The 25,120-nt window shown below is 45.5% G+C and overlaps 1 protein-coding gene across 15 annotated transcripts; it reads left to right on the top strand.

Annotated features, from left to right (window-relative positions):
* The first annotated feature begins 349 nt into the window (after nt 1-349).
* Nucleotides 350-24,499, top strand: ZNF605 (zinc finger protein 605). Of its 15 annotated transcripts, none has more exons than XM_070474977.1 (9): nt 433-553; nt 3,305-3,337; nt 4,972-5,046; nt 5,148-5,269; nt 7,136-7,300; nt 7,401-7,503; nt 15,572-15,692; nt 15,931-16,023; nt 19,458-24,499. In XM_070474977.1, exons 7-9 carry the CDS (start codon nt 15,659-15,661, stop codon nt 21,251-21,253), a joined length of 1,923 nt encoding a protein of 640 aa, XP_070331078.1. In that variant the 5' UTR covers nt 433-553; nt 3,305-3,337; nt 4,972-5,046; nt 5,148-5,269; nt 7,136-7,300; nt 7,401-7,503; nt 15,572-15,658; the 3' UTR covers nt 21,254-24,499. The 15 variants fall into 15 exon arrangements, with proteins under 15 accessions (XP_070331065.1, XP_070331077.1, XP_070331071.1 ...); XM_070474978.1 differs by having other exon boundaries at nt 7,378-7,503; XM_070474972.1 differs by lacking the exon at nt 7,401-7,503.
* The last annotated feature ends 621 nt before the right edge of the window (nt 24,500-25,120 follow it).

The following is a 25,120-nucleotide window of genomic DNA, read 5'->3' as shown; positions in this document are numbered from 1 at the left end:
GTCGCTAAGAGTCAGACACGACTGAGCGACTTCACTTTCCCTTTTCACGTTCATGCACTGGAGAAAAGAAATGGCAACCCAGTCCAGTGTTCTTGCCTGGAGAATTCCATGGACGGAGGAGCCTGGTAGGCTAAAGACCATGGGGTCACAAAGAGTCAGACATGATTGAAGCGTCTTAACACTCATGCATGATCAAAAATGAAAAGGATGGTGCGCAGATTATAAGAGGGAAGCGCCCCCTGTACCCCACAGCCGAGCCACAGAGCATTTTGCAACAGGAAACCTCACACCTGTCCCTCAGGAAGCACGCCGCAAGCCCCTCTGGGAAATGTAGTTCTAAAGCGAGTGGGACTCTGGGAACTGTAGTTCTGCGTGGACACTTCCGAGGCCCGGCCGCGTCCGCCTGGGCACTGTGGACCAGAGGGGTAAGGGTGTGAGGGGCGGGACTGCGGGCTGGTGGAGGCCTCTGCGTCCGACTGGGGCCGTGTAGTGACCCCGGCGCGGACCGGCTTGGGGCGACGCCGCCGTGTGTACGAACCAGCTCCGGAGCCGGGTACGGGGGGCGGCGGGGGCGGAGTGGGGGGGAGGCTCGGAAGGACTGTCCTGCTGCGCAGGCGTCGATTCCGGTCCAGGTGCGGGGGTACGTTGGGGGGTGAGGCTGTGGGGGAGGGGCATAGGGCGGCACGGAGTGGGGCGCGGGGTAAGGGCTAGAGGTGGCAGAACAGCGCGGAGGCGGGAGGGAGCGGGATGAGGGGCAGCGTTTGGAGGACTGGGATCTGTAGGGCTGGGTGTAGGTGGCGGTGGTGTGGGAGTCTGGAGGGAGATTTCGGGGCCCGGGCGAGGCCTCCGGTGGTGGTGGGCGATGAAGGGACTGTGAAGGAGACCGTGAAGCTGATTAATTTGGGGGTCACTTGAGGGTTGAGATATTGGAATGTCTGTGGAAATCAGTAATTGGGTTTAGGGAGGCGTGAATTGTTGTGAAACCAGTGGAAGGAAGGATTTTTTTTGAGGGGGATCTGTTTAGCCTTGGGGGGTGGTGACATTAGGAGCTGGGAGAGAGCGAGCCCAGAGGTCACCCTCCGGAGTGAATGAAGGGCAGCATGGGGTCATTGTGCTCTGGGGAAGTGGATTGAGGGTTTGTAGGAATAGATAAGGCTCTAGTGATTCATGATATGGGTGCCTTGGATTGGGGACTGGACCCAAAGGGATGAATGATAAGGCCCTTCAGGGGAGTCTGTTTGGGCAGCGTTTAGAGGGCTCTGAGTGGTTGAACTGAGGATTTCGTTGACAGGCCTGTTGGTTGCTGCAGTGTTAGACTTTGTTCCGTGTGCTCCTGGAAAACAGGAAGCTTAAGAAGTGTCCCCCTCTCCAGGTTTCAAGGAAACCTGGTTCTTGCAAAGAACCCTGTTCCCTCCACAGGACTGCCTTGTTTACCTGTGACAAGGCCATAGATAAATATGATACCAACTCCTTCTCAGCCTTTACCTCATCAATGATTAGCTGAATTGTTTGTCCTCACCCATCAAAGCACTTATTAACCAAACTTTGGTTCAGCTTCTCTTCCTCCTGCAGTTTCCTGAACTTTGGTGCGCTGCAGCTTGAGCAGCCTTACAGCCCTGACTCACTGCCCAGCCGCCCGCCCCCCCCCAGAAATGGTCAGCCTCTGGTGAAATGTCCTGTTATCTGCCATCTGGTCACCCTGCCCTTTGATCCAGCATCCTAACACCTTGCCGAGATGCTTCTACCTCTTAGGGCCACAGCATTCTCCCTACTTCAGCACCCCGCACCACCCAAGCTAATAAATTCTTGGAGTGAAATATTTCTTTGCCAAGTCTGCATTTTTTAAAAGATTCACTTATTTATTTTGGCTGTGCTGGGTCTTCGTTGCTGCATGCAGGCTTTCTCTAGCTGTGGCGAGTGGGAACTGCTCTTCAGTTGTGCTCAGGTTTTTCCTTGTGGTGGCTTGTCTTGTTGTGGAGCCTGGGCTCCAGAGCACATGCTTCATTAGTTGTGGTGTGTGGGCTTAGTTGCCCTGAGGCATGTGGGATCTTTCCCCATCAGGGATTGAGCTGGTGTCCCCTGAATTGCAAGGCAAACTCTTAACCACTGGACCCCCAGGGAAGCCCTGCATTTGTTTTGACCTGACAGTTTAGTGGTAGCTTTTTCAGTGGAGGGGAGTGACTAGGGTGGCCTGGGCTGGTGAGTGGTCTGGGTCCGTGTTTGGGGATCTGGTGACTGAGACATCAGGTTGGAGGCTGTGTATCAGTGTTGGGGGTCTGTGCTTAAGTTGATGGGTGGCCTGTTGAGGGTTATGAGTGAGTGGAAAACGGGGGTGGTATTTGGCATTGTTGGAGGGGCTGGGGGCGTTGGTATTCGTGTGGCGCTGGAGGCCCTTGCAGAGTGATGAGCTGTGGGGGTGTCAGCAAGTGGTGGGTGAGCACAGGGTGGACTAGAGAGTGGATATCAAGGAAGTGAGTGGCTGGCAGTCCTATGTGATGAGGGGCTGAGGACCACTGGGAGTTTAGTGATGGGGGCTAGTTTAGGTGGTAGGTGGTGATGGGAGATAGTGAGCCTGCAGGGGACTCTGTGCAAGCACTGATGGGGCACCTGTGAAGGTGAGTGGGTGGGTCCCCATAGAAGGGAGTGATGGGAGGTCTGCAGGTGTCCTTTGGGACTCAGCATGTGAGATTCCAGTGACAGTTTCTAGTCAACGAGTAGACTGGAGATTGTTGAGTGGGGTTTGGAGGAGCCAGTGATGGGGTTTCTTGGTGGCATTGAGAAACCTGTGGGAATCAGAGGTAAGTGGCTCTGGGGTTGTAGTCAACTAAGGGGTCTGTTGGGATACCTATGCGCAGGGCTGAGTGAGGGAGAGCCTGCGGTGACCAGGAACAGAGGGTTCTGTACTGTCTGATTGGGGATCGAGCTGTGGTGAGAGACTTTGGGATTCACTGATTCACATACTTCTGTGGATTGGTTTTGTCACTGATGTTTGGTGATTGGAAGCTTTGCTAGAAGACTGTTGGGGACCCACAGTGTGTGTAATTGATGGCCCAGACACCCTAGAGGGATGGTGGACACGTTGGGGTCAGTGGTTGTGTGTTCAGTTATTGGGGCTGGGGAATTCTCAGGTGGTCAGTTAGTGTGATTGAGGTGGTCTTTGGAACCCGTGTTTGAGGGGCTGTGGGTGTTGGTGATTGCAGGGCCTGTGAGCATGGTGGTTTGGGGTTTGGATGGATATGTGTGGGCTCAGCAAGACTCTCAGGTTGTGACTTCTGTTCGATAACTGTTATCTTTTGTTCTTTAGCCCCTCTCATCCAGCACGTGTGTGGCCTTGTTGGTGAGTGATGGCTCCTTTTACTTGAATGTTTCCTTGTTTAAGAATTCTCAGTGACCCCATTGACTCTGAATCCTCCCACTTGTGTCTGATGCACCTTCACGGGTGTGGTTGGCCTCCGGCCTTCCAAAAGGGGCTCCACCTCCTCAGGGCTCAGCTAAGAGTCATCTCCGAGGAGTATCCTCTATCTACCCACTTGTCTGTCACATTTGAAGTTTCTTTTGAGCACTCTGACAGTCAGAAATTATTTTGATGTCTGTTTCCCATCTGAGAGGACAGGGATCATCTGTCTTATTTGATGGTCTCTCCCATCTGTCCAGAGCAGGGCCCAGTAGTAAGAGACCCTTAACAAATTGTTGCTTCCCTGGGCCATAACTGAGACTGTGAGTGTGTGTATATGCACGTGTCAGACTGTGAGTGTGTGTATATGCGTGTGTGTGTGTGTGTGTGTGTGTGTGTGTGTGAGTGTGTGAGCATGAGTGTGTGAGAGAGGGAGATCTGATGTGGATGTGAGAGCGGAGTGCAGGAGTATGTTGGATCCTGGGGGAGAAACTGAGTGACTGTTTTGGGTGTTAGTACAGTCAGCACGTCCCCTTCTCCAGAGAAGCTGCAGGAGGTCTCCTGTGCATCAACCCAGAAGGGGTCCAGATGAGATAGATGCTTCCAGGGCAAGTGGGCCTGTGTCTCAAGGATCCCAGGTTTGGAAAGCATTGACTTTGGAGTCTCTTCCCTCTGCCTCCTAGACCACTGGGACCTGCCATCGCCCAGGAGCCCGAAGGAGCTCCCTGCATGTCCCAGGAGGAGGTGCTTTTCCCTTGGGTGTCACTCTCTGCTCTCCCAGGATGCTTTTCTTGAGAGACCTGTTCTCAAGCACCAGGCTTTTCATACTGGACTGAGGAGAGTCCAGTCTCATTGGGGGATGTTGATTTTTGTGTCCGCTGCACCCACACATGAGCAGAACCCATGGCATTACTCTCCCTTCCCACCAGTAGGAGTTCTTCCTGCCCCAGATGCCCTTGCTCTGTCCTCTACCACTGTTTCAGTCAAAATTCAAAATCCAGTCTGTCTTTCCAGCCTGGCTGGTTCTTGACTCACTGCGGGTCCTCTCTGCACCTGGTCCACACTGGGACCTGCCCTCCCTCCCTGGCCTATGTCGTGTCTTGATTCTCTCAAGGCCCTTGATCGATGATGCTGGGAGCTGGTCTGTGGTCTGGCCGGCGTTGAGCAGTGTTCCTGGGTTTCCTTTCTCTTTCCCTTGCCAACTGAGCGGTTTGGGGCTCTGATGAAAGCAGACTTCCTTTGTCTGATTCCAGCCCTCAGCCCAACCCTGAGAGTGGCAGGAAGGGCCTCGAAGAGGCCAGTGTTCTCTCCACTCTTGTTAGTGGCCCTGGAGCAAAACCTGGTGGTGTGCTGACACCCAGGCATAACTTTCTGCCCTCATTTGTGGAGGACAAGTCAACACATCTCTCTCTGTTCAACTGGGACACTCAGGATGCCTCCTTCCCCTCCCCGCCATTCTTAATAGAACAACAGGCTCCTGCTCTGGATCTCCTTTAGGAATTACGTTCTCTTCTTGCTCAGTTTACTTTCTGGAAAAGTGTCCATTGATTGTCCATCATGTCTGGTCTTCCTTGCAGCCCGTCATCCTGTGGGGACCAAGCCAGGAGCGCGAACAGCTCAGGGGGTGCCCAGCATTCACTCCCAGGCCACAGGTTTGGATCACAGCACTGGACAGGTCTCAGTTGGGAGGTGGAGCTTGTCCCTCGTGTCCCCAGGTTTACCAGGAACTGTGTTTTTGGACACTTCCTTTCAGGTGTACCCTCATGAAGGAAGTCACATCCCTGTGTGACCCCGCCCCCGTGGTGTCCTTGGCTCTGATCCAGTGTCTGGCTGATGTCAGTGACCTGGCTCATGAGCGGTGGAGAAATTGAAAGTGTAAGTATTTGTGTGCACAAAGATGTAGTAGTATTTGTGATCATGCTGATCTTAACTGTTGGTCTGTCTGTTCCGATAATTCAGCCTAAGGTTATCTCTGTTATACAGTTTATGATCTTTTAAAAAGTTTTTAAAGTAGTGGTTGTATTTACTTATGTGGTTATTTGACTCTTTGTGGATATAGTGTAACAAACCAATCCAGAAAACTTCTGCACAAAAATAGAAGAGAAAGAATAGTTTTATTATTGAATAAAAATTAAACCAGAATGTGATGCCCACTTGAGACAATCTGCTAAAAATATTTCAAGAGACAGGAAGAGATGGTGTTCTGTTTGTAGCCAGGCAGGTACAACCTGCTAGACAAACCTACAACACAGTCTCAAGGGATTATTTGTCACACAGAGTTCATCCTAAACTTACCTGGTAGTTGGAGTGGCTACTGTATTAGCTACTTGCCTTCACTCAAAGGAAAAATACACTTCTCATGTCTTTGTGATGGGAGGTAATTTTCCAGCTTGGAACTGGGTGCCACAGTCAGGCCAGTCAGGCTGCTGTCCTCCCAGAGACCAGGAGATAGGGATGTGTTTTCCTGGATGAATTCAGAGACACCTCCCAGGTCCATAAGAAAGACATTGTTGAGTTGTTAAACTTAGTTTTAGAAAAGATTTACGTACATCCCAAAGGGGCAGAGAAAGATTTTGTAATTACACATTTTCTACAGTAAATGCTCTTGAAATAGTGATCTGAGGGGTCTTTTTCTTTTTGTTTGCCCTCATAGGCTCTGAGCTGGATCCCCCTAAAGGTGTTATCTGTCTGCTCTCCTGTTCCAGTAATTGCATTAGAGAAGGGCTGGGACCAGGCTTTGGAAGCAGAGGGGAGGGAAGGGGCCCAGGGCCAGCAGTGTGGACCTCACAACCACTGGATAGCCCCATCTCATCCCCTCTGTAAGCAGCTCTTCTGAGCAGGGATCAGAGACCTTAGAAAGAAGCCGGCTGTGGAGCAGTTTCTCTGGGGTACATGGGAAGGTGGGAGATGCAAATGTGCCTGAAGGCAGCTGGGATCCTTGCCAGTTCTGTGGTGCCTAAACTCAGCAGGGATTTTGATCTGTCTCCTGTCACCCCTTGGAAGCCTGTGGCCTGGGCTGTTGTGCTGGTTTCTGAGGGAGGAGCAGGCAGTGTTTGCCCCAACGTGAGGTGAGAAAGGAAGGATGGTAAAGGTTCCTTTAGGTCTCTCTTCTTGTGGCATCTACCCTGCGTTGTAACCCTGTGGATCAGCTGCAAACCCACACCCGAGTGTCAGCCTCCCCGAGGCCTGTCTCCCCTTGAGGTCTCACCCCTTCTTTTGGCCATTTCTTTTAGTTCCTCTGATCTATGCTTTCGTTTGGCTCCAAGACTGATTTTGGAGTAGAGGGCCAACATCCCAGGCTGCTTCTCCATCTTGATCTAAAAGCCCTTTCCTGTCCCCTGTCCTGCCTGGAAGTGAGTTGCATTTTGTTCTGTAGCACCTGTGCCAGGCATTTCATTTGAATGCCCGCAGGAAAAGAATGCTGCAGGGTCAGTGAGCCAGGACTGTCTTTCCAGATGTTGTTGCTGCCCCTGCAGAGTGGTTTGAGGGCCTTTGGTTGACCCACCAAGCAGGTGGCTCCCGTCAGGCGTCCCAGCTGGGAGCTGGGTTGCAGAGCACAACGTGTGCTGCAGGCCTGGCCTGGCTGTGCTTGGCTCGACGGACGCGTGCCGGTAGCTCACTCTCCGTCTTGTTCCTTAGCACCAGCAAACAGCCCGTCTGAGTTCCCCGTTACAGAGAACCACGATTGAGGTCCCCAAATGAGTGACATCATCTCAAACAAGATTCCCATTGCACCTCTAGGCCATGGGTCTCAGGAACAAGAAGACTTGCGTGAGATAAGAAAGAAGAGGCCTCAGGACTTGGGGTGCATTCACATCTTTGACCAGAGGTTCAGAGCATCAGGACAGAGAGAAGTCACAGAGAGAGCAGGTTTCCCAGGACTGGGGCAAGATGATCAAGTCACAGGTAAGTTGTTTGTCCTCCAGTCGTTTTATCTGTGGGTGTGATGAGGCTTCCAGGCATTTCTGCAACCAACAGGAAAGGTTTAAATACATTTAAATTACAGCCAGAGAAAACGTAAACCTGGAAAGGAAGATGGTCAAAAGAAACACAAGGTGGACCATAGAATCATACAGAAGTCTTGAAGCTGGGACACAGACATGTGAGAAGTAAGACCCTGCACTGCTGGAACTGAGCTGCAAGCCTCCTTAGGTGTCCCCAGAAGCCGCCATAGAAAGAAACAAGAATAGCTGCGTGGTTTCCTCTGTCAGAAAACAGACCATTATTGACTTAGCAGAAGCAAACGTTTCCTGATGATTACATGTAAAGAAAACGCTTGGATAACTGTTTATGTAGATGGCGTGGTGAATGACATCCTGGAATGGGTGAACTTATTTCCGAGGGCTATTCCTTGTGGGGATCCTCAGTGTAGGTGGAGGACGTGGGAGCGGGCAGCGGGCCTGGGTACACACCCTACTTGTGTTCTGCTTTTAGGGAAGAAAACCTGAATCATCTTGCAGAATTGGTTGTTACTAAACCTTCAAGTGGCCTCCATAAATATTCTCTCGGTTGGAAAAAAAATTATTTACTTATTTATTTATTTTTGACTGTGCTGGGTTTTTATTGCTACACAGGCTTTTCTCTAGTTGTGGAGAGCGGGGGCTAGTCTCTAGTTGTGATGCACAGGTCTCTCATTGCAGTAGCTTCTCTTGTTGAGGAAAAGTGGAGTGGCTACTCTGTTAGGTATTTGCCTTCACCCAAAGAAAAAACACACTTCTCATATCTTAATAATGGGAGGTAATTTTCCAGCGTGGAACCGGGTGCCCCAGTCAGGCTGCTGTTCTCCCAGAGAACAGGAGACAGAGATGTGTCTTCCTGGATGATTTCAGAGACACCTCCCAGGTCTATAAGAAAGACATTCTTGAGTTGTTAAACTTAGTTTTAGAAAAGATTTGGTTGTTAACAAAAAAAAGGTCTGGGGCGTGCGGGCTTCAGTTGTTGTGGCACATGAACTCAGGAGTTGTGGTTCCCAGGCTCTAGAGCACAGGCTCAACAATTGGGGCACATGGGCTTAGCTGCTCCGCAGCACATGGGATTTTCCCGGATCAGGGATCGAACCGACGTCTCTTGCATTGGCAGGCGGATTCTGTACCACTGAGCCACCAGGGAAGCCCTCAGTACATTTTAGCTAGGAGTTTTTTGGCTTCTGTTGGCAAAAGCTGGACAGGAAGATGTCTGGTTTTAGCTCCTTTTCCTGGCTTTTTTTGATCTGTGTATATGTGATTTACAGTGTTGTGTTAGTTCTTCTGTACACCAAAGTGAGTCAGTTACACATTTATATATGTGTGTGTGCGTGTATATGTGTATGTATGTGTGCTAAGTCGCTTCAGTCGTGTCTGACTCTCTGTGACCCTGTGGACTATGGCTTGCCAGTCTCCTTTGTCCCTGGGATTCTCTAGGCAAGAATATGGGAGTAGGTTGCCATGCCCATCTCCAGGGGATCTTCCTGGTGCAGGGATCAAAACTGTGTCTCTTACATCTCCTGCACTGGCAGGTGGATACTTTACCACCAGCACTCCTGGGAAGTGCACGTGTGCACACACACGCACACACGTTTTTCATATTCTTTTCCATTATGGTTTATCACAGGATATTGAATATAGTTCCCTGTGCTATTCAGTAGGGCCTTGTGGTTTATCTATCTTATGTATGTATGTGTGTGTATATATATATATATATATATATGTATATATGTAATAGCTTGCATTTGCTAATCCCAAACTCTAACTTCATCCCTCCCCACCCCTTCTTCCTGACTTTGTTGACTCAAGAAACAGGACTGCAGTGTACCTTCAAAGCGATTCCTATCCAGCTAGCTAACCTCCATGCTCTTTTCCTCCCTCCCTTTCTTTTAAAAATTCTGTTGTTTAAACAACTATAGGCTTTTCTCTGTTCCTGCTGTGTTCTGAGTCAGGAGTTCAACAGAGCTGAGAGGGGTGAGCTGCTGATAACCGCAGCACCAGGGTGATGGTACCAAAGCCTCTAATCACTGTGATGGCACAGGTGAGAACCAGATGCTGAGGAAGGTGCCAGCTTCCCGTTACCTTTTCCTGAGGAGTGAATGGTGCCTTGGCCATGTGTGGGCAGCTCAGCACGGTTGTGGAGGTGTCTTGCCCTCACTGCCCGGGGAGCCGTGAACAAAAGCTTCTGGCAGGTTTATGGACTTGGGGGTTAGAAGGAGGGGAAGAGGAGGTGGAAGTGGAAAGTACAGGATCCTGGGTCAGAGTAGGGACAGTGTCTTCAGGTTCCCTGCCCTACCCCATCCCACTTTGCCCTGCCACCACACGGGGATTTTAGTGAGGTACCCAAGAAAGGCCTGTGCCAAAGGCTCCAGGTAGAGACATAGGACGCCCCTCACCCCTCGAGTCTGTGGGGAGAGCACAGGCTGTGCTTCAGGTCTGGAGGTGGAGGTGGGGGCAGCATCACCCAGGAGGCCTGGGGATAACCCCTTGTGACCTGTGGTGAGACCTGAGCATTCACATGTAGGTTTTTAACCAGGAGCCAGACTCCTCAGTTCCACTGCTTGATTTTTCCCACCTGAGTGAGAAACAGGCTCCCCCATCATGTACCTGAACAGGTCAGATTTGGAAGGACTGAGCCAAGAACCAGGGAATTGACTTGGGGCAGCAGCAGACAGGGCCCTGAGGAAAACCCTGGAGCAGGGTGATCGGGACTGCCTCCCGGGTGGTCTCAGCTGTTTCTCAATCAGGAAGGCTTGTCTCAGTCCATCAGGAGGCTTCTCAAGTTGCTTTGTGAGTCTTTTGTGATCTGGCACAGGACAGCAGTTCACTTAGCACAAGCCCGGGAAGCAGGTGGAAGCTGTCTGGAATGCCTGCCTGCTGGGGCTGAGACAGTGGCTTTCCCATGGCTGGGAGTACACACTAGGAGTGCAATCCCAGAGTCCCCAAGCAGGATACATTTTCATCAGGCAGTGAGGTTAAACAGGGCCTCTCTGTGGGCCTCCCAGGACATCAGCCTAGTCTGAATAATTTAGTTCAGTCCTTGGTTTGTGAGGGACTGTCTGGGGTGCTTAGTTCCAAGCTGTTTGTCCCAGACCCACCACCTCTTGGGGTGCCAACCGCGCCCAGGCTGTGGTGTCTGGGAAGTGCGGGGGCCAAGGTCACTGTGCTGCTGGCCAGCCGCCCCATCAGGAAAGGAAGGCCAGGAACGTGTCAGTCTGCATCCAGACAGAGCAACACAGGAGTTGTTTCTTTGTTTTTTTCCCCAGGAGGAAGGAAAAGCTCTAGGAGCAGGTCTGAAAAACAAAGATCATTAATATCCTTCTCCCTCCCCTGTGCCTCTCCTGGTGCTGGGCTTTATTTTCTTTTCTCTGTTATCAGTGCATTCCATTTGATAATCAGAACTTTAAAAGAAATCGTCTTCTGTTTTCATCTAGACTCTGTCTGGAAAGGCCCTTTGTCCCTACACCGAGGGGCAGATATTTTTATATAATTTAACTGGAGTGATCATGTTTAAGAATTGGTTAGCAGAAACTCCTGAGATTTTAAAAGATTTAAAAATGGTTTTACATGGGCACTTACCTGGCAGTCCAGGGGTTAAGACTTCATGCTCCCAATGTAGGGGGCACAGGTTTGATGCCTGGTCAGGGGACTGCTAGGATCTCCCATACTGCACAACATGGCATAAATTTTTTTTAATAATATAAATTTAAAAAATTTGAATAAAATGGGGTTACATGATCTCCCACTTGTTGAGTCTTCAGGACGGCGTGATAGGGAGTGGAAGGCGCTCACAGTGGCTCCCACAGAGCCTGAGGTATCAGTGACTGTGAAAGGAGGACTGTGATTGCAGACGGCCTCTCCAGGCATCCGGCACAGTGAGAAGGGCCCTCATGGGAGCTGCTGCACGGGGTCCCAGGCTGCGCTTCTGAGCTCTGTGCTCCAGACTGGGGTTACCGTGACTTCTCCCATCAGCCCCTTAAGTCTCTCCTTAAACTGTTTATTAAGACACTCACTGAACCCCGCAGCAAATCTGGGGCTACCATCAGATGCAGTGAATTTGAAACCCAAAAAGGAAATAAACTTGGTAAGATGGAGCCTGAGAGTGTGACTTGCATTGGGGGAACCCATGAGGATGGCCAGACCAGAGCCCAAGAAAGTGTTAGGGTCCAGTAAAGCCCTCTGGATGGGATGAGAAGCCCAGCGAGATCCACCTGTTGAGTACATCCTGGCACAGGAGCCTGTCCTGGGCAGTGTTTTCTACCTTGTCCAGCATCTGGAAAGCGGGACAGCTTTCCTCAATATTTCAGCCCCTTCTGACAACATGGCAGCACATGCATGTGGGCCCAGCCTGGGATAGTGTCAGTCTCCACAGCATCCTGTCCTGGATCCAGAAGGGGTCGAGCATGTCTCTTGCTTTGGATGGGGACAGTTCCAGACTCTTTAGTGAGCATCCACACAGCTGACATCAGTCTTATTAGGAACAGAACTTGGTTCCGTCCAAATGTGTCACCCCCACGGGGGGCTTGTTTTATATGTTTGAAGCTTGCTGTGGGGTCAACTGTAGTTCATGAGGCGAGAGACTAAGCGTCCTCAGCATGCCTCTGTGTTCCAACCCTGACCGTGGCAGTCTCCACAGTCTCCGTCACGGCTGGGGGTGGAAGCAAGCAGGGGCACACAGACACTGCATCAGTGCCAGTTGCACACTCGGTAGTGGGGCCCAGGATAGTTGTCTTTGGAGCTGGTGGCACCCTTAAGGCTGGGTGTTGGGTTTGGGGTGCGAGGGCAACTTCCGCCCTATGACCTGTCAGGTAGAGCCTTTGTAATTGCTTGTGGTTAAGCCTGAAAAATTCTGAGCTGGAGTTCTTAAACGAGTTTTAAAACATGTATAAATTCATGTAATTAACCTCACAGTCAGGACTCAGAATAGTTCTCTCTCCCGAAAGAGTCCTGGGTGTCACCTTCTGCATCCCTAACCTCTGGCAATCACTGATCTGTTCTCTGTCTCCATAGTCTTGCCTTTGCCAGAATGTTAGATGATGTAACTATGAGTGTATAATCTTTCATACTGACTTTTTTGCTCATTCTTCAGTAGTTTGTCCCTTTTTCAAAAGATGCAAACTCCCTGATGGATTTCAGGGAAAAGTTCTTTCTTTTTCTTTTAGCTGTGCTGGGTCTTCGTTGCTGCAGGCTTTTCTCTGGTTGTGGAAAGTGGGGGCTACTCTCTAGTTGCAGGGCAAAGACTTGTCACTGTGGTGGCTCAGAGCACAGGCTCTAGGCGCACAGGCTTCAGCAGTGGCAGCTCCCAGGCTCTAGAGCACAGGCTCTGTAGTTGTGGTGCACGGATTTGATTGCTCCTTGGCATATGGGATCTTCCTGGATCAGGGATCGAACCTGTGTCTCGTGCATTAGCGGGCAGGTTCCTTACCACTGAGCCACCAGGGAAGCCTGGTTTGTCCCCTTTCATTGCTCAGTGGCTTCACACAGTAGGGCCCATGTGTGGAGACACTGGTTTCCTGCTCTGTTCACTGGTGCACGACGTCCTGGTTGCCTCCAGTTCTTAATAGGCTGTGTTCATCTGCATATAGGTTTGAACATAAGTTTTTGGGTGAGTGTAAGTTTTCAGTTTGGGTAAATACCTACGAATGGTCTTGCTGGGTTATGTGGTAGGTCTTTGTTCAGCTTTATGAGAAGCTGTGAAAGTGCCGGGGTCCCTGCCCTGTGTTCCCACAGCATGAGCGGGAGTTGCTGTAGCTCTGCGTCCTCACTGTCATTTGTCAGTTCTGTTACTTTTTCATTTTAGCCATTCTGATAGGAATGTCGTAGCAACTCAGTGTCACTTTAATTTGCATTTCCCTATTGACAGATGATATTGAACATTTTTTCATATATTTTCCACCTTACATCTTTTTTGGTGAAGCATGTGATAAGATCTTTTGCCCATTTTTTAAATGATGTTACAGTTTTAGTGCTGTTAAGTCCCGTTAACATGCTTTTTCAGATAAGTGATTTGCAACCATTTTCACCTAGTGTGCGCCTTATCTTTCCTTTTTCTTAACGGTGCCTTTCATAGAGAAAAAAAATACTAATTTTGAAACAGTTCAGTTTTATTAATTATTTCTTAAATGGACTGTGTGTATTCAGTGTTATATCTAAAAATTCATTGCCAAATCCAATCACCCAGGTTGTCTGTTGTTTTCTCCTAGAAATTTCATTGTTTTGTGTTTTATTTTTAGGACTGTGTTCCTTTTAAAAAAAATCTATTAATTTGTTTTGGGCTATGCTGGGTCTTTGTTGCTGTGTGGGCTTTTTTTCTAATTGTGTTGAGTTGGGGCTACTGTGTAGTTATGGTGCATGGACCTCTCATTGCGGTGGCTTCTCGTATTACTGAGCACAAGCCCTAGGGCTTGTAGGCTTTATACCCTCAGCACATGGGCTCAGTAGTTTCAGCTCCTGGGATCTAGAGTACAGGCTTTATATTTGTGGCACACAGGTTAGGCTGCCCCATGGTATGTGGAATCTTCCTGGATCAGGGATTGAACCAGTGTCTCTTGCATTGGCAGGCAGATTCTTTATCACTAAGCCACTAGGGAAGCCCTGTGATTCTTTTTGAGTTGATTTTTTGATAAGGTGTAGTGTGTATCAAGGTTTGTTCTTTTGCTTGTGGGTATCCACTTACTTTAGCTCACGTGCTGAAAACTCCCTGCTCTGAGGAATTGTATGTGCACCTCTCAAAAGCCAGGGAGCTTGCCTGTGGGGGTCCACTTCTGGGATTTCCATTCTTTTCTGGTCACCTACATCTGTAACCTCTCACTGATACCACCTTGTTATTGTGTGCATTTGTAGGAAGTCCTGAAACCAGGTAATGTGAGTCCTGCAATGTTGCTGTTCTGTTTCCAAATTGTTTTGGATATTCTGGTTCCTTTGCCTTTTATCCCCATACTCTGAATGTACTTGTATCATGGCCTCTGTAATGTCTTATTGCCCCTGGTCAGAAAAGACTGAAAAGTATAGGAGAATATGATGTTTTTCTCCTTATCTTTATATTTCTAGCACCTGTCATAGTTCCAGGCCCCTTAATTGCTGAAAAAAACATGCATTCTAAAGTATAGCTAGTTCCAACTTCAGACCAGAACTGCTCAAAGGGAGGAGAGTGTTCTAGAAAGGTTGATGTGATTTTGGTTCTGACAGTGACTGAGAACCATTCCTGTCACTTAGCAGGTAGTGAGCTGGCACATTGTGAAGGCCTTGCACCGTATGGGGCAGACGTGCTCAGCTAAGTGGTTTAGTTGCTCAGTCTTGTCCAAGTCTTTGTGACCCCATGGACTGTAGCCCACTAGGCTCCTCTGTCCGCTGTGGTGGTTTGCCATTTCCTTCTCCAGGTAATCTTCTCGACCCAGGGATCAAACCCATATCTCCTGTGTCTCCTGCATTGCAGGCGAATTCTTTACCCACTGAGCTCTTTGGGGAGCCCTTGCTCAGCTAAGAATTGTTCCCAAATCCCAGTGGCACCTTCTTTGAGAAACACTGCTTGTTTAAAAACAGCCTATTACAACTTCTTATCCTATGGGTAGATGGGTGGATAAGTTTATGAAATCATAATGATGCATATTTTAGTAACTCTTTTGTTTTCTCTCAAAGTATAATAATGCAAGATTAGGATATCATTTTACTGTGTAGAGAAAATTATCCCAAATCTCAGTAGCTGAAGTTTAAACATTTATCTCAGTTTCTGTGAGTTAGGAATCTGCCGGTGGCTCACCCATTTGGTTCTAGTGGAGAATCTCACATGACCCTGTCTTCAAAATGTTGAGAAGGGCTGTGGTATGAAGGTAACATCCTCCAAGCTCACTCACATGGGTGTTGGCAGACCTCTGGTCCTTGCCATGTAGGCTTGTCCACAGAACTGCCTCACCACGTGGCCCCTGGACTTCCCCCAAAGAGAGCAGGAGAGCGTTCCCAAGGTAGAAATCACATTCTCTTACAACCTGTTCTTGGAAGGGAGATCCCTTACTTCCACCCTATTCCATTCAGTGGAATTGAGTTGATAAATCCAGCCCGTATTCAGGACATGGGGCAGTGTGGATTAAACAAAAGCACAATTCCAGGACCTGGAGATCATGGGTCCAGCTTTCAGGCCACCTGTTGCTGTAGAAAAGAAAGCCTACATTCAGCAAAGAGGATGACTTCAGATTTAACAGGGATTATGCTTTTTTAGATATCGTTTGAAGATGTGGCTGTGAATTTCACATTGGAGGAGTGGCAGCTGCTTAATCCTACTCAGAAGACCTTGTACAGAGACGTGATGTTGGAGAACTATAGCAATCTAGTTTTATTGGGTAAGAACATTCTTATGTAGTACAGTGTGTACCCGGTAACTGGATATGGGCATACCTCTAAAATATTACTGACTTTGGATTTAAGTTTCAGATGTCAAAGAGTCTTTGATTTTGACACCCAAGTGAAAGGTTTTTTATTTGCTTGCTTTGTTTTATAGCCTCTGAGGTGAAATAGTCTTCATATTTAAGAGTCCCCTCAGCCCAAGCGATTGGGACTCTCTGTGTTTCCAATTGACAGGTTATCAAGTTATCAAACCTGAGATGATCTTCAAGCTGGAACAAGAAAAGCCATGGTTATTAGATGAAGAAATCCTAAGTCAAAACTTCTCAGGTGAGAAATAATCAGCTTAGTGGCTGACAGAGAAAATTAAATCTCAGGTTTTTGATGATACATTGGTACTTTTGAAATGTTATTTGTAAAACTCAGGTTAAAGCTTCTCCATCTTTGGAGTTGACTCAGGACTCTGTGTCCTGGTCTCCACATCAGGATGTGTCCCCTTTGGTGGAGCTCTCAGGTTAAAGCTTCTCCATCTTTGGAGTTGACTCAGGACTCTGTGTCCTGGTCTCCACATCAGGATGTGTCCCCTTTGGTGGAGCTGGTCATGAAATGTGCTTGCGTTCTTGATCAGACCTTTCTTTGAGTTTCCCCAGTTGACTTTTTCTTCTCTCCTGCCCCAGTCCCACCTGCAGAGGTAGGCTTCTTTTCTCCTATTTAAGAATTCATAATTTTTTTCCTGTTTTAGGTGATGCTGTTACTTTTGAATTTCCTTTATTATTTTTCTTTTCATTCCCTAATTTATCAAATTTCTGTTTCAAACCCACATAGAGTAGACGGTGAGTCCATGGACAGAGGATAGAAGTCTAATGCCTAAAAGCATTCTTCTTGCCTCCTTGCAGATAAGAACTTCAGGGTCAGCGTCCAGGGCGTCTTTCTGGTGCCTTTGGTATTTAGCTTCTAAAGCTTCTTGTTTATCCCTTCAAATAGTCTGTGGGGGTTTAAGACTTGCTGTGTGATATTTTGCCTCCATTTGAGTTGAGGACCCTCACAGTGTGGCAGCATCTTATCTGTGCAGTTTTTTCCTGTGCCCAGAGGTCACAGTTGACTCCAGTTGAAGAAATTCCTTCCTTGTGTCTTTCACATATGTTTCTCTGAATGTAGGCTTTTGTACGCACTTTTTCAATTAGACACCCTCCCCCTCTTTAAGCTCTCTTTTTTCACTTCCGCGGTGTTTCTTGACTCCCAGCCTTTTCTGAAATCTCTACCTACTGAGCAGTATTATAGGAACCTGGGCCCGATCACACATTATCTATAATTTCTTAACTAATTAGGTCTTGAGGTTTTTTCCTACATAGAAAGATGGTAACTAACTTATTATTCTCAGTTCTCTATGACATTTATGCTGTGTAATTACTAAATATTTCATTAATTGGTTGTTGTGAGGCCAGGTAAAGCAGGATCCTACTTATTTATCAAATAATTTCTTTAGTACAAAGGTTTTCATCTAAGTAAGTGTTTCAGCTTATTTGGGAAAATACTTCAAATTACAGATGTCTGGGTACCATTCATATGGATGATTAGGACTGGGTATGCACAGTTTGGAAAAGCTATCAAGATAGACTTTATGTTCCTCCATTAATTTAGAACCACTGCTATTTTGTGAAATGAGAGGAGTTGAGATAAAGTATAAGTCATGAAATAACATTGCAGGGCCAGGGAATTTTAATTTAGAAGAAAATACAAAATAATTCATTGTTTGAACATGATGCATTTGTGTCAAAACGCAAAGTTAATTATCAGGATTAACTATATAGAAAGGAATTGCTTTAGAAGTTTAATAATAAGTGAATAAGGTTGTATTGAGGGCTTGTTATATACTATGTAGTGGGAGTACATCAGTGAAAAACTCAAACCTGTTCCCTACCTTCATTACATTCCAGTGGGAGAGGCAGAAGTAAGGTGATTACCTATCTGATAAGTGCTATGAAGAGAACAAACAGAGTGTTTGCTAGTGTGCCCTTAAAATGATATGAAACAGGCATACTGGAAGCTGGGCAGGGAGAGGCTTTTGGGGTCAGTGGGGCAGGGAGGAACAGTGTTGTGAGAGGAAGTTGAGGGCTAGAAGGAGCCAGGCATGCAGGGGTGTGTATGCTGTGTTAATAGCACAGATTTATCAAAGGTTTTTAAGCAAGAGGTTTAAGCAAAAGGTCAGAGTACATTTTCTAAAGATTGCTGTGTGGAGACTAGAATTGGGAGGGCATGAGCCTGGAAGTGGGAATATCAACTGAAAAACAGGATTAAATGAAGGCTGAATGGATCAGAGTGTAATGGAAACAGAGACGTGGGGAAACAGACCTGTACCCCTACCAAGGGTGATACTAGTAAAACATGTCTATGTGTTTACCAAAGTGCCAAGATTTTTAAAAAATTTCTTTTATATTTTTTTGGTACAGTTTAACCTCAGTATGGTTTTATATCATTTAACTTATTAATTTGGATACATATCTTAATCTTATTTCTCGATTTGAATTAAAATTTATTTTTCTTTACTCTTACATTTCATGAAACAATTTTTTATAAACTCTTCAAGAGTATCTCACACTTAGATGTCTGTGAGACATATAAGTGTCTCACACTTATATGAGATACTTATACAAGTGGTATCTAACTTCCCTCTCTAGTCTTTAAAATGCCCATGAACAGTGTTATCATCTTGTACTCACTGAAGCTCAAAATGTTGAATATTTTTTTTCTCCTCCATATCCTCCAGCTCTAGTTAGCTCTTCCTCTGAAATTCTGATATATCTGAGAGTTGTTAGATGGGGCTTTTTCCCTCCCCAGAGAAATTATCCTACAAAAAAGGAGTGATTGCTTTATATTTGAGATCTTGCCATATTTTTTTCATCTTTAGAGTATTACCTCACAATTCCTAGTAAAGAATATCATAAAGTAAACAGGCTTAAAAGATCATTAAGGGAGATCACAGATAACTATACTTACAGGGTAAAAAAGAAAACTGTCCTAATGTTATGCAAAGCATACTTGTGGTTTCAAGTAATTTACATCATATACAGATTCATTATATAGATGATGATTCATTTAAAGTATCAGAAACCTTAATAAAGGTGTTGATGGTGAGCTCTGGAGAACTCTTAGATAATTCCAAAAAGTAGTTCTCATGATGGTGAAATTAACAGGTATCAGTGATTTGGGTGATGATTTTGAATGAGGATGCTTTTTGAACATGCTGATAGTACAGAAAACTAACATATCTCACCTTTTAGACATGAAAGTTGATATCCTGTGTTTGCTGTCATTGTATTCAGTGTTTCTTCCTGTGTGACATTCAGCACTATGTACTAATCTTGCTTTTCTCTGTCCTGTGATACTCAGTCTTCTCTCATGGGAGTACCTACTTGCCTTTTTCTGATTTCTGCTAATAATGTCTGGGCATGTAGAAGATAATCAGGTTATTGTGGAATGAGTACAGTGTTTGATTAGAAATTGCTTGTCTTTTTTATCTCATCATGATCACTTGAATATATTTCACCTTTATTTTAAAGTTTGTGTTTATAAACATTTGTAATTTCAGAATCTGTTTTCATTTCTATTAAAAAGTTCAATGCCTTATGAGTAGATATTGTATTTGGGAGAATTTTTTTTTTTTTTAAATGGACTGGGCTCTTAGGCTCCATTTCCGAAGATTTGTTCAATAAGCTTAATGATTAGGGAAATTTACACAGTATGGTTCATTTTTTCCTTTTTAGAAAAAGTCTGGCTAGATAATGATCTCAAAATGTGGCACCAGGATAATCAAGACAAGCTTAAAAGTTTGGAGAGAGGCCATGAATATGACATCTTTGAGAGAATGTTTCATTTAGGCATTAACTTTGATCATTTAGGAATGAGATCCCATAAATGTGGCACAGGTGAAAAAAGTTTGAAACATCCTTTTGATTTTCTTATTCCAAAAAGTAACTGTGAAAGAAAGAAACTTGATGAGCTTAATAGGAAATTATTATTTTGTATTAAACCTCCCAGAATTTATGGTGGAATAAAATACTCTGATGGCAATACATGTACAACAGTCATCAGTAAAGAGCCAGGAGTCATTATGAACCATATACCACTCACAGGAGTCTGTTTGTGCATGGAATGTGGCAAGGTTTTTAATAAAAAGTCACAGCTCATTATACATCAAAGAACTCATACAGGAGAGAAGCCCTATGGATGCCAGGACTGTGGGAAAGCTTTCTCCCAGAAGTCATTGCTCACTATTCATCAAAGGACGCATTCAGGCGAAAAACCATATGGGTGTGGGGAATGTCAGAAAGCTTTCAGTAGGAAGTCACTGCTCATTTTACATCAGAGAACTCACACAGGAGAGAAGCCCTATGGCTGTGGTGACTGTGGGAAAGCCTTCAGCAGGAAGTCACAGCTTAAAAGACATCAGGTAACCCATACGATAGAGAAACCCTATGGCTGCAGTGAGTGTGGGAAAGTCTTCTCCCAGAAATTAAAGCTCATTACACATCAGAGGACACACACAGGAGAGAAGCCCTACAGATGTAGTGATTGTGGAAAAGCCTTCTTTTGGAAGTCACAGCTTATTACTCATCAGAGGGTTCATACGGGGAAGAAGCCATATGCATGTAGTGAGTGTAAAAAAGCCTTCAGCAGGAACTCACTCCTCATTAGGCATCAGAGGATCCATACAGGAGAGAAACCCTATGAATGCAGTGAATGTGGTGAAGCCTTCATCAGAAAACCACAACTTGTTAAACATCAAATGACTCATACAGGAGAGAAGAACTATCAGTGCAGTAATTGTGAGGAAGCCTTCTTTAAGAAGTCAGAACTAATTAAACATCAAAAAGTTCATTTAGGAGAAAAACCCTATGGATGTGTTGAATGTGGCAAAACCTTCTTTGGAAAGTCACAGCTCCTGACACATCAAAGAACTCACACTGGAGAGAAACCTTACGAATGTAGTGCCTGTGGGAAAGCCTTCACCCAGAAGTCCAGCCTGGTGTCCCATCAGAGGACACATACAGGGGAGAAACCTTATGAATGCAGTGAATGTGGGAAAACCTTCAGTGAGAAGTCAAGTCTCATTCACCATCAGAGAACCCATACTGGAGAAAAACCGTTCGAATGTGGTGAATGTAGGAAAGCTTTTGCCTGGAAGCCACAGCTTCTTAGGCATCAGAGAATTCATACAGGGGAGAAACCCTATGAATGCAATGAATGTGGAAAGGCATTTGTTCAGAAAGTACAGCTCATTAAACATCAGAGAAATCATACAGGAGAGAAGACCTATGGATGCAATGATTGTGCAAAAGCTTTCTTTGAGAAGGCACAGCTCATTATACATCAGAGAATTCATACAGGAGAGAGACCCTATAAATGTGAGGAATGTGGGAAGTCTTTCACTAGGAAGTCACACCTTATGAGGCATCAGAGGATCCATACAGGGGATAAGTACTATGGATGCAGCGAATGTGGGACTGTCTTCCACAGAAAGGCGCAGCTCCTGATTCATCAGAGAAGTCATGTGCTGTAGACATGGGGTGTGTGGGGAGTCTGCCATCAGATGGCAGGCCCCTGACACTCCAAGGACATGTATGGGAGAGAAACTCTGTCACTGCAGTGACTGTCTCACCACATAGAATTTAGAAAGAGAACCTTTTTTTTTGTTAAGTAGATGGTATAGGAAAGTCTCCTCCCAGGAAACACAACTTGTGACTTATCAATGGCTCCTCAGTGTGAAACTCTTATCAGTATTGTGATAAGTATAGACCTTTCAGTCAAAAGTGCTGGGCTATTAAATTTTAGAAGACTGAAACAGGAGAAAAACTCAATTGTAACAAGTGAGTGAAAATTTCATTGGGAAATGGTAGCTCAGAGTATGCTAGAGAATACATACCCAAAGGAAATAACTGAGTATTATATGCTAGAGGTCTCATGCAGAGGAGTAGTCCTAGTACTTTGAAGAATTTGATAAGCATGATCCCTGTTGAAATAATTCTTTAAGGAGGTTATGTTTACTGTATATAAGTTATTATAAGAAAACAGGCATTTTAAAGTGGTAGCTGTGTTTGAAGTGTGAAGACTTCTGCTTTCTGCTAGGGTGGTAAAATAAGAACCACATAAACTCTCCTGCTTTAAACAGCTAGAAACTACCATTTATGAAATAGTGGTTTTTAGACGTATGTCAAGTGCAAGTTTATGATCCCTGGCAGGAGGTGGACAAAGTGAGGACAGCCCCACGGCTGCCCAGCCTACTCCCCGGGAGCATTGTCAAGGCTGCAGGTCAGGGAGTTGAATGAACATGGTCTTGCTGAACTGAAGAGGGTTTCTGAGTCGGCATTTGAGGAGCCTCGGTAGCTAGAATTTGCAGATGAAGGGTGCTGGGTAAGAAGGAGCTTCCCAGAGAGGAGGCTGCATAAATCCTCAGTGAGTCTCTCTTGAGTATTTGGCTTTAGTCCTTATTAGCCTGTGTGTGGAAGAGAACTGAGACTCTGAGAGCAGCTGTGCAGCTGGGAGCTAAACAAGCCCTGGGGCTTAGCATAGGCTGGGACAGTGTGTGTTCCCACCAGCCACTTGCAGGCAGCTTTTTGCACGGGGTCATCAAGGGGAGTTCCCAGAACAGTGTTGTCTTGGGGAGGGTGGAGAGTCACTTAACCTAGATTAAAAGCTACTCTGGACCCGCAGTGTCTGACATTCAGAAACTTCCCTGGCACACCAAGAGGCAGGAACATATGACTTGTAACTACAAGAAAAATCAGTTAATATAAAGAGGAAAGACTGAATTGATGGGAATTAGTAGACAAGTATGTTCAAATAGCTATTGTAAGTATAAAGTAGAAGAAAACATGAATTTGATGAAACCTGAAGTGTAAGATATACTTTTAAAAGCTCAAATGGAACTTCTCAGGTTGAAAACAACTCTGAAAAATAAAAAATAAATAAAACCCAAATGGAATTAAGAACCTATTAGACATAGAAGAAGGAAAGAAATCAATGGATTTGAAGAGTAAGAATGAAAATTATCAAATGATATACACAGAGAATAACACTGTGGGGGGAAAAGGAGCACAGGAAATTAGTTAAAGTGGTGTAATATACATGTAATGGAAGGTCTAGAGGAGAGAAGTGAGAGGGGGCAGAAAAGGGATTTGAATAAATGATGGCTGAAAAATACCCACATATGATGAAAAGTATAAACGCACATATTCAAGAAGTTCAAAGAACCCAACACAGAAGAAACATAAAGATGCCAATGAACATCACAGTCAGTTGATGAAAACTGGAGTTAAAGAGAAGAATTGTTGGGAATTCCCTGGTGGCCCAGTGGCCGGGAGTCTGCCTTCCAATTCAGGGCGTGAAGTTTCGATCCCTTGTCGGGAAACTGAGATCCCCTGTGACGTGTGGCACAGTCAAAAAAAAAAATTTTTTTTTTTTAAATTGAACAATTGTAAAATGCCTGGAGAAAAAAGGACAAGACACACCCACAGAGCAAAGAATAACAATATACTTCTGGTCAGAAACTATGCAAACTATAGACAGCAGAGTGACACTGTTAAATTACAAAAGAAAATAAAGAACTTCCCCTGCCCCACAGCCTGGAGTTCAATTGCTTGTCAAAAATATCTTTCAAAAATGAAAACAAAAAGGACTTCAAAAAAGCAAAATCAGAGAGAGTCCCTGCCGTCAGGAAACATTGAAGGAAGTTTGGGGACAGCAGGAGAACACTCTGGAAATGAAAGGTTCTGGAAATGGTGAATGCATGGATGAATATGAAAGATTTTTTTCTTTATTTTAAAATTCTTTAAAAAGGTAATGAACTGCTTAAAAACCAAAGTAATGACAGCGTACTTTGGGTTAAGATCTATTTAGAGGTAAAGTGCTACAGTATTACTTAAGTACGAATCTATAAAGATAGTTGAAGAGACTTGTGTTGTCTGAGTCAAGAGATGTGGGATGACTTGTATCTATAGCAGCTACATGATGAAAAGTGTCTGTATTATGGATCTGTACATGTGCTCATGTTCTGGGTGTTTTCCATGTCCACACCATTTTCCTCCTTTCTCTGTGTGCCCAGAGGGAGTGCACTGCTTCCTAGGATTTCTGCTTAGGTTTGGACAGGCGAGGTCTGTGTCACCCCTGCCTCTCTCCTGCTGGCACACATCTGGGGCTGTCTGTCCATGTGGCTGAAGCTCCCATGTTCACCACAGACCCTCGCCCTGCTCATCAGACATAAGGGTGTTAACTGCTTCTGGGGGCTTCACCATCCTTGGTTGATTTTCTTAATTCTGGACACAGTTCTGTAAATAGTCTGTTTATTAAATATTCTTGAGTTAATAATTTTGAGTATAACATTTGTTACAAATGATGAACGTTTGACCACATTTTGAGTATCAGTTACTGGTCCATGGGGCATAGGCTGACATCTGTTGAGATGTCTCACACTCAAGATCAGTATTTTCTCTTTGTGTTTTAATAAATCAGCAAAAATTATAAATTCTTTATGTGTTTTGTTTTGCTGCAAACATAAATGACTCTGGAGATTGTTACCATCTGCTCCATATGCTGGTGGTCTTGCAGCAATAGACTGAAACATCATGAGGTCTTTGTGCTACCTCTGGGTTGGTTGAATTTACAAGAAAGCATTTTTATTTTTGTTAAATATGTATGGACAAGAAAAAGGTAACCCATTACTGAGTGAAGAAAGAAAGGAATGATGTACTATACTTCCCTGTACTCATTTTAAAAACTTGTGCTGTGCAATTAAAATACTCTTATTCCATATTTGGCTTTTTTTTTTATTATGTATAATTCACATAGTCTGTCATCTATACACATGATTTCCCATTTCAGGATTCAGAATCATCACCCCCAGAGAACCTCTTCAAAGGCTCCATACTAGATTCCATCACAGACACCATGCCAAGTTGAAAATCAACTTTTCTAAGATTAAAACAGAGGTTCTTCAGGTATAGATTCATGTGTTCCTGTGTATGTGTGTGTGTGCGCACGCTCAGGTGTGACTCTTTGTGACCCCATGGACTGTAGCCTCCCCAGGCGCCTCTGTCTATGGGATTTCCTAGGCAAGAAAACGAGTGGGTTGCCATTTTCTTTTCCAGGGGATCTTACCAACCCAGGGAGTGAACTGCATAGGCCGATGGATTCTTTATCACTGAGCCACTTGGTAAGCCCTAGCAGAAGCATGATAAGTTAGGCTGAAGCAGACTGTTAAAAGAGGCCAGCATAGACCCAATGTAGCACCCTCCCTGTCATTTATCAGATATCCTTTTTCACCCAGTCATTCTCTCCTACTGCTCACAAACGGCTTGTCTGTAATAGTGCTCTGTAATCTGTTTATGATAGTGAAATGGTTTCCCCCATTGAGATTCTCCCCTGACCCTTT

This window comes from Odocoileus virginianus, chromosome 12 (genome assembly GCF_023699985.2).
Source record: "Odocoileus virginianus isolate 20LAN1187 ecotype Illinois chromosome 12, Ovbor_1.2, whole genome shotgun sequence".
In the NCBI taxonomy this organism is placed as follows: Eukaryota; Metazoa; Chordata; class Mammalia; order Artiodactyla; family Cervidae; genus Odocoileus; species Odocoileus virginianus.
The sequence above is the reverse complement of the archived record's forward strand: the minus strand, read 5'-3'. Positions and strand labels throughout refer to the sequence as shown.